The sequence below is a fragment of the Limulus polyphemus genome, unplaced genomic scaffold, assembly GCF_000517525.1.
Source record: "Limulus polyphemus unplaced genomic scaffold, Limulus_polyphemus-2.1.2 Scaffold116, whole genome shotgun sequence".
Classification (NCBI taxonomy): domain Eukaryota; kingdom Metazoa; phylum Arthropoda; class Merostomata; order Xiphosura; family Limulidae; genus Limulus; species Limulus polyphemus.
Window position 1 is genome coordinate 938,838 of NW_013665726.1, and position 9,884 is coordinate 948,721.

Here is a 9,884-nt window from a genome sequence, read left to right on the forward strand (position 1 = left end):
GGCTCAAAGAACAAGACAAGCTCAAACACGATCTAATTTCAAATAAAGCTTTGTTTGATTAAATGCTTTTTTATTTCTAGCATCACAGCTTTTGTCTACTAACCGAATAACTTGCTGAAAAATACTGATCTGTACATTTCAAATCAAGATTTTCACTGTGCAACGCCAGGTAACTCAGCTAGTGTATATTCAAAAAAATGTGTAATTCTTATATACTATGTAGCACAAATACATTTCACATGTGTATAACATACTAAATACACATTCAGGCAGTAGCAAAGGACAAAGTGAAAAACAAAAACAGTTAATACACTATTAGATCAAAATTACAGAACTTTTTAGGATGGAATTATCTACCTTCCAAGTACCAACTACATCTTATTTTTACCATACGAGCTGAAAGAAGCACAAGTATTCATTCAAATCTACTAAATATGCCTAATAATTATTAAATGGAAATACTACAGAAACCCATCTTTTTTAAAATTCATATTAAACATTTAGAGCTAATAAGCACACAGTCTTCTGTAACAAACGTCAAGCAATGACACTATAGAACCACACAAAACGAGTTTTGAAATGTACAATTTTACACCCATATAAAAGATCACTTTTTGAACTAAAAGATGTTAAGGTCATTCAGAATGTACATTCACAACTTGTCTCTCTAAACTCTAATTCACTACTTCAACAACAACAACTTTTTTTTTGCTGTATAATGCTTATCTAGTTTTGTTTTGCTGGCTGCTGAACTTGCATTTATTTCTCCCACTCAAATTTCAGCACTTTGTCAGCTTAACATTTATGCATGTATGTACACCATCTGCTTGTTCAACTGTCAATTTACTAAAACTGATGTTTCAGGCTACAAGTACATCAATATGAATAAGATAACATAAAGTTATACACACACCAGTGAACGTACAAACAGAAAAGCAAGCTGATGTTCCATCAGCATGTATTCACAGTGGTATCCAGTAAAACAGTGAATGTGATAGAAAAAATAACTTGTATACTTAAACATTATCATGAGATGCTTGGTTAGGCTAAATTTAAATATAGAAGTATGACAGCAGTCAAATGTACTAATAGACAGGATGTTCATTTTATTTTTACTTTGTGAAATGTGACTATGATGGATGTGATGAGAATGCAAGGGGACTTCATTAGGAAACAACAGTATATAGTAATAGTTGTTCACTATAATACATAAGAGTTGACCTATATGATCAGTTGTCAATTAACTATTCAACTACTAGGAAAGTGATGACCAAGCTGTTGTTAATGAATTTACATACTTTATAAACAGACAACCAATCAGCTGATATATTCCCAGAAGGCCTTTAAACTGGGCCAATTTTCAGCTCTTACAGCACCACAACATTCAGTTAAAGCAAGTCCTTTTCATGAATCAGGTATCCTTTAACGGAGTCTTAATGAATCAGAATTTAGACTTACACTTGGCAGGTACTATCCAACAACTACTACTACTAAAAAGATCACTTGGCAGGTACTACCCAACAACAACTACTACTACTAAAAAGATCACTTGGCAGGTACTACCCAACAACAACTACGTAGTTGTCGATTAGTAACTGCCAAGTGATCTTTTTAGTAGTAGTTGTCCATTAGTACCTGCCAAGTGATCTTTTTAGTAGTAGTTGTCCATTAGTACCTGCCAAGTGATCTTTTTAGTAGTAGTTGTCCATTAGTACCTGCCAAGTGATCTTTTTAGTAGTAGTTGTTGGGTAGTACCTGCCAAGTGATCTTTTTTAGTAGTAGTTGTTGGGTAGTACCTGCCAAGTGATTTTAGTAGTAGTTGTTGTTGGGTAGTACCTGCCAAGTGATCTTTTAGTAGTAGTTGTTGTTGGGTAGTACCTGCCAAGTGATCTTTTTAGTAAACTAAATTTTCAGGCATACAAAATACCAGCTATAAGTATATATTACATATCAAAGGAATGTATTGTTTCAAACAATTTGAGGAATTGATGTAAGAATTTATCATTTCAAAAAACGTTGGTAAAAGAACAAGTTGTTATAAAAAGTATATATTACATATCAAAGGAATTAATGCAAAAATAGATGGTTTTAAGAAAAACGTGCTATACAAAGTATATATTACATCTGAAAAATAATTGATGAAGAATACTATATGGTTGCAAAATTTTTTTTCATACATATTGCATATCTGAGGAATCCATAAAAAATATTATCCATAGTAAACACAGAAAAAATTACTTATGAACAAAAGAAAAATCATACTATAAATATCAAAACTATTGTACCATAAAAAAAAAAGAGGGAAATAACTGCCATCTTAAACAGAACTTGTTTTCTACTGATGAAGAGATTTTAGCTGAGTTAGAAAAAACAATAAAAATCTGATAACTGATTTATTTTTTTGTATGATGTGCTGGACTGAGACAAAAGTTGTCAGTTGATTAAAAAACTAGAGTCTTTGAATGAATTATTTTTATTTGTGGAAGAACTAACATTACTTAAAAATAGTATGACAGAATCAGGAAAAATACTATTACTAGCCTAAAACCTTGAATCTGAACTCAACTAGGATCCAACTTCAATATCACAGGCCTATACCGATACGTATATATTTCTATTTACATCTTTGGTCAATCTCCATTTCCCTCTAATAATTATGGTTTGTTTTCAGTAACTAAGGGGCTCTTGTATTTGTTGCTGTTAAAGTAACAATAAAGTTACCAATATATATATTACAAAAATAGTTTTATGTTCACTATCTTGTTTGCTGTCTTAAAACTTCTAGTCTTAGCTAACTATACCCACTAGCCCTAAATACCTTTACCTGATGCCTTATAATAGAAGAATATTCTTGCATCTTTCAAACAGCCATACTACAACACAAAAATATTATCACTAACAACAATAAAATAAAAAGAAACAACAAAAATTCCTAGTTTTGTGACTTGTTTCTCAGTACTGTAAAATCATATTAGAATACTTTATTCTTCCCTTAAGGAACTTCAGCTTCTCACTTTCTCAGAAACAACAGATCACTACTTACCCATATTACTTACTTTACATTGACATAGAGAGGCAAAAATATTATCTATCCAATTATTCTAGCCATTGGTTTTATTTTCTGTCACAGCAATTTATTAGATAATGTACAACCTACTTGCTCTGATATTATAAAACGATAGCCATACAGCATTGTAGAAACATTCACTGATGGAAAAAATAGTCAGTGAGAAACAAAACATGCATAAATCTGTTACAAATGGATGAAAAGAGTCACTGTAAATATAAATCTTCGCACTGGGAGGAGCAGAAAAAATGTAGAAAACTTCGATAACACAGGTCTGCGATGGTTTTATTGTCTTGAAATTTTTATGTTCTAAAGTAATTCCTGTACGCTGAATACCAAAATGATCTCCATTTTTCTCCATCACGTACAGATTTTTCACAAAAATGTCATAATGTAATACATAAAAGAAAGACCACAACATATAGTTTTGAGACCTTAAAACGTAGATTTCACAAAAAAAATTAGGATGAATGAGGAAGCATGTTCGTTTAACATAAACTTTCTTCCCTTTTCTTCAGTTTGTTTGTATTTTTGTTAACATACATAATAATAACAAAAATTTTAAATTGTGGTAAATGAAATAATAATTTGATCTAAGTAAGAGTTTTTCTTCTTCGCGATTTGTTAAAAATCCTTGTGATAGAAAAAATTAATATTCTTTTTGAAATCTGCGTAGCTGAATTATGGAAAATCTGTTATTACAACTTTTATGAAGTTTAAAATTTCAGGCCAGTGTAATTGCACTCTTTACAGGTGACAACCCTCGTGGCAGCACAGATATGAAAGTTTAACCTTTTGTAAATTATTCTTTGCAAAGTACATACCTACAAAAAAAAATGTTGAAATTCAGTTATAATTACTATTTTGACTTAAATTATGGAATTTCTTATACAAGCTTACCCTCAATACTGGAGAGACGCCCAGTGGGCCTAATAGGGTTAAAATGTTGTTGTAATGCTAATAACAAAATATTGAGTGTATATCACAACTTGTAATACATCAATCCTAAACTGTGCCAGATGATGTTTAGTGCTTACCTATTTTGTTCTTGTTATTTTCAAAACAGTTAATACTTACTCTTCAGATTATGGTCAACTGATACCCCAAATGCAAAATTCAGATATGAACAAATCAATACTTGTATTTAGTTTTTTGACCAAAAGAAAGTCATCTAGCCTAATTTTAGATTATTTTATGTAATTTTTGTATTTGCCTTTTCCTAACTTCCAGCTGTGTTTATATAAACGTATAAGATGGGACTGTTGCAAACACCCAATAGTCATGTGTTATTTGGATATCTGCCAAACATTGTAAAGTTAACATGAAGACTATGTTCAGAGTGTGAATAAGTCACTGTATGCATGGATGTAGCAATGATGAACAGTTAAAAGGTACCAGCTGGTGAATGGTTCCTTTCTTACCTCCCCCATAATACATAAACTCAAATTATTTCAAAGTTAGTCCCGTAATAAAGCTTGGTGTTTCTAAAATTTGAATATTTTTTTCTCTATGTACATTACACTCAAGACAAACACTAAAGCATAATTATAATACACAATATTAACTATTAAGGTACTCACAATTGATCTTCTCATCTTTATATTGTCTATCTTCAATAGCAGTAATAAATAGAGTACATCTATCTGGAAACATCAAACCATCTGGTTTCTGAAATATAGAACACCCAAAATGATGTACAAATCCCCTTTTTCATCTAAAAGCTTAAACTTCTCCTTAACTTGCTTAGCTATTCATTGAATGATACAAATAAAATTATGTTTTAGAAATACTTTCACTAGTTGAGCAACAAAAATTAGTTAAGAAAATTACTAAGTGATAATGACTACTATTTTTTTTTCAAAATGAATAATTTATTTTCAATTAAGAAATAAAATTACCTTTTGCTAGATTTCACCACTTACATACTTTTGAAGCATTAATTATAATACCTAATAAAACACAACACAGTTAAACCTATTGTGATATATAAATAACCACAATCTGTATATGACATATATTATTAAAAAAAACTGTTTACCAGCCACTTATCTCGTGCAAAACGAACAGTGTCCAACATTGACTCATATAGAAGACAGTACCCCATCCATTCAGAAATTATAATATCTACTTTGTCAATTCCATCTGGTAATTCCACTTCTTCCACTTTTCCTCTCACCATGGTTATCACTGCAACAGCCAAGTTAAATATATATACATATGTGAACGAAAGCTTCAGAATATAAACTTTGCTTAGTTGTCAATTTAACAAGAGAACTTGTAAACTGAAAGCAGCGATTAAGAGCACATGTCACAACATTTTACTTCTTTCATGACATTACAAAGCATGCAGGATCAACAGAAAAAAGTTAGAATCGGAAAAGAAACCCTTGGACTTTCCTCTGTCAAGAGTAAATGACAAAAAAACATTTACACCTGATGAAAGAAAGTCCACTTCCTGAACGTGCATTGGTTATTAGGTTTTCTTCTGATGCAACCAGTCTAATTCTTAGAATAATCTATGTTTTTGTGTCCACAGAAACCAGAATGATCAATTTATAAAATGTCTCATCTTGTGAAATTCTGTTGAAAGCATACAAATAACAGCAGCATCAACACAATAATAAGAACTTAAATAAGAGCTGTAATTATAAATCTTTCATTTAAGTTTTATTTTGAGTACAATAACTTTGATTTAAGAAAGAATTATAATTTTTGTGTTTGATTTTTTTTCTTACTTCAGTAAGTTTTTATGATAGTGTCTACTTTAATTGTACGTACTGTATCTGCAATACCGTGCTAAATGCTGGTAAAAACATTGTGAAAAACCAAATAGGAATGGAAAATATTATTCAACAAATAACTTTCTAATATCTAATGCTTTTGTGTGACTGTTATTCCAAAAGGTTTTATTAAAATTACTCCTGTATTGTCTGCATTTCAAAATAATACAACTTCAAACTTTTATTAGCTACAATAAAACCACTAGTGACAATATAACTCTTCAAAGTTTGAAAAGCTAAATTACTACTACAGTAACTTTGTTTTATTGACATATTTATGACATCTTTATATTTGCTAGATGGAGGACTTAATGTCAAAATGACATTATAACCATATTAAAGAAACTGAGTTAAAAAATATTGTTTTATTACACATTACATCTGCACAAATAAATGTGATACTGATTGCCCTAATTTACTTTTATGAAACCTTTTAAGGAAAAGGTTACTAAATAAACTGGAACTTATATACAACCAAAAGGAATACTATGTTAAAGTAATTGCACAATAAATAATTTATTTTACAATTATTTTATCATAATATTCCTTTTACTTATGTGTGTCTAGATCTATCACTCTCTTTCTCTCTCTCACTCTCTATATATATAGATAGATATTGAAATTTATTTCATTAAGTATCAGTAAATGCCTTCAATTTAAAATTAAAACTACTTTCTTAACTGAAAAGTATCCAATTTCATTTACATGATCTCTAAAACCTCATAATTAAACAATTATTTTCTCTAGCTTAACTCAATACGCCATAACCACTATCAAAAATGCAAAATAAAACGAGTAGAACTGTTCTATGCTCTTTAGTTTTGACCATGAAGTTCCAAACAACTTCCCCCAAAAGTTTATACTTATAACCTTTTCACATCTATTTCCTTTGTTTATTTTACTGTTAGCAGCTGAATTAAAAACCTGTCGAACACAAAGCAAAGAATCTCCACTTCTGCTATTAGACTGTTTACATGACACTTTCAACAGCAAACAAGCATGTGCAATGCAATAAGCTGATGATTCTTGAATATCACAAATCCCAGCTCTGAGAATACAGTGGGAGAAGATATATCATCTTGTTTATAGTACAGCAATTGTAAGGACAATTGTTTGAAGTACTAAAAGTGTTTGTGATATGGCTATGAACTAAATCTGGGCTGATCCAATAAACCTGGTAGATATTTGGATGTTAGTTATCCTCCCAGGGTGATCAGAATTTACCAGGCCAGTATAGGTGTATACAGTGTGTAAGTGCTTACAAATATGTTATTACTATTTACTCATAAATGCTTAATTTTTAGTTATTTCTCTTAAAAAATAGAAGAATAAGAAAAAAATATACAGAAAACAATTTCTGGTACTTACAAAACTGATTACAATATTAATTTGCATTTGCACAGTGTACTTATTAAGCCTCGTTTATTCTCTCTACTGCAGGAGGAAGACAAATTCATTTTTGTAGATTTCAAAAGATTTTGTAGATTTTTTTCATAAAACCAAAAAATTATCAAACTAATATACTTGTACACATAAAACCACTGTAATTTACCAAGCTTTATATGGATTTTAAAAAATCTCATTTCTGTTCAGAGCAACAACTTTGTCAATAGACTTCAACATTTTCAGTGAAACTCCAACTTCCTCTTTCAAGCTAATTACAAACGACTGTCAGATCTTTGTTTGTTTATAATTAAGCACAAAGCTACACAATGGGCTATCTGTGCTCTGCCCACCACGAGTATCGAAACCCAGATTCTAGCGTTGCAAGTCCGCAGACATGCAGCTGTGCCATTGGGGGGCCTGTCAGATCTATGAAGTTCAGAATGCACTTTTGATCAGTTATAAACATGTACTTAAGAGAAATAGGTGACAAGGATTCAAAAGAATAGAGTAGTGGGAGGGGCTGCTCTGGTAGGTTTGTTAAATATATTGATATTTAAGCAAATCAAAATAGTGGGAGGTTATTTTATATTCTAGCTTGTCAGTGTTTGAAATTTGAGTTTTGTTAACCACTACAGACACTGTATGGTAGGAATAATAAAAATATAAACTGACTGATAAGACAAGAGAACATACAATGTGATGCATTTAGTTTTTAATATTTTCTTTTGAATTAAAATTAAAACATATACATAATATTAAAGTCTGAATTACATACTACGTTTTCATGCCAATTTTATTGACATACGTCAATAATAAACTTGTTCAATTAAGTTTTGAAGATAACTCTCTAAAACATCATGACGTGCACACTTTGACCTGTGAGCAGTTGAGTTAGTTCATGTGGTTATGGCTGAAAATTTGCAATTGACTCCAGTTATGTCTGGAATCCCACCTTTAATAACTAGGCTAATATTTTAGTTGAAATTAAGATAATTTAAAATAGTCATTAATGTAGACAATTCAGCAACATTACTAATTCACAAGATATATAGAAAATTAAATATGAAGAACATATAAAATCATCATAAATACAAAAGCATGAAAATAATGAAGTAATGAATCATCTGCTACATGTCCCAGCTAGGGCTGTATGATTAACAATATTAATCAATATAATTAATCACCTATGAGCACAAATTACACTGATTAGTGTCACATAAAACATGTTATTAATCAAAATTATGATTTAACTCGATTAACTGTGTGTGTACAGGTGGGGATGAAAGTGCACACAACATGACCTTTTACAGAATTACATTCAAACTTAAAATTTATCATCAATTTATGTCATTTAAGTTGGCATCAAAATGTACTTTATATTTCATATCTTAATATTATATAAATTTTATTTTTTTTAATTGCAAAGGGAAATATTTAAATAAGTTCTCAATCTTCACTTCTCCACATCACGACACTTCTTTGCCCCAAATTGCCCATTTCCTAGCCCTACATGATCTACATAAATTGCACACTTATAATATAGATATTGCTAAGACATAATGTAAACTTATAGCTTCCAATCTTTTCACTAAAATTTCAAACCTAGATGCCATGCCTTCCTATCACATCCTGTCTTTCAAAATATGACAATAATTCTCTCCAAGAATTGTTATTGGGTTATTTTTAACCATTATAAAAACCACTTTATAGAGTCATTACAAGTCTAACTGAATTACAAGTTTTAACCCTATGGACATGGGTCTTCCTAAGGTCACGGATCAAAGGCCATGTCATCGCATTTGTAGATTCACATTCAAAACTTTACTGAACTACTATTTTATGAATGTATGTCAATAAGTTTGGTATCAAATTGTAGAATATAATTCAAATTATAGTATTATACATTAGTTAATTTTTAAGTTTAAAAGTAAATATTAAAAAATCCTAAATATAGATTTTAGTGTCACATGGTATGTTGAATGCAGCAATTAGATGTTTGTGATGTCCAAATGCAAACTATAGTTTCTTATGAATTAGATACTCAAATCACCAAGATTGACAAGCTAGAATGTAAAATAAAAACCTCCTATCTTTTCTATTTTCTGAGATATTAATATATTTATTGAATCAATCAAGGTGGCCCTGCCCACCTATTTCATCTTCGAAAATACTTGCTACATACACCTACTTTGCCCAATGATACGTGTATAATCAATTGAAAGCTCAGAATGTCCCCTAGCGGTTTTCTTAAGCCTCTGAAGTATTTGCAAGGGAAATTTTCTTTGCATGCTAGATTACAATTGGTAAGGTAAGACATTGATGAGCTTGAAAAATCTTATATTTTTAGACCCAAATACAGCTTAGTCGCTAAGCTCGAAAAATTATAGTGGAATTCTGTGGTATTGATATAGTAATTTATGATTTTTTATTTCAAACTGCATATACAAAATTTAAAAAAATTATTTTGCTTTATATCATCCACATACAAAATTTGATAAGACTTAACAACTTAAGGCAAGCAGCAAACGAGTAGAAAGTTCGTAACTAGAAAAGATGTTTTCTATACTTCTTTATTTATTATTCTATATTTTAAGACAAATAACTTACATTTAAAAACTTATTTGTAAATAATAATGTATATATATATATAT

General features: G+C 30.1%; 1 protein-coding gene across 1 annotated transcript in view; it reads right to left on the bottom strand.

Annotated features, from left to right (window-relative positions):
• LOC106472026 (protein arginine N-methyltransferase 1) overlaps positions 1-9,884 on the bottom strand; it is a 44,082-nt gene that overhangs the window by 5,876 nt on the left and 28,322 nt on the right. The window contains exons 5-6 of the mRNA XM_013932658.2: positions 5,106-5,254; positions 4,648-4,735 (exon numbers count right to left, since the gene is read on the bottom strand). Of these exons, the coding sequence (XP_013788112.1) occupies positions 4,648-4,735; positions 5,106-5,254 (237 nt within the window). The remainder of the gene's footprint in view (positions 1-4,647; positions 4,736-5,105; positions 5,255-9,884) is intronic.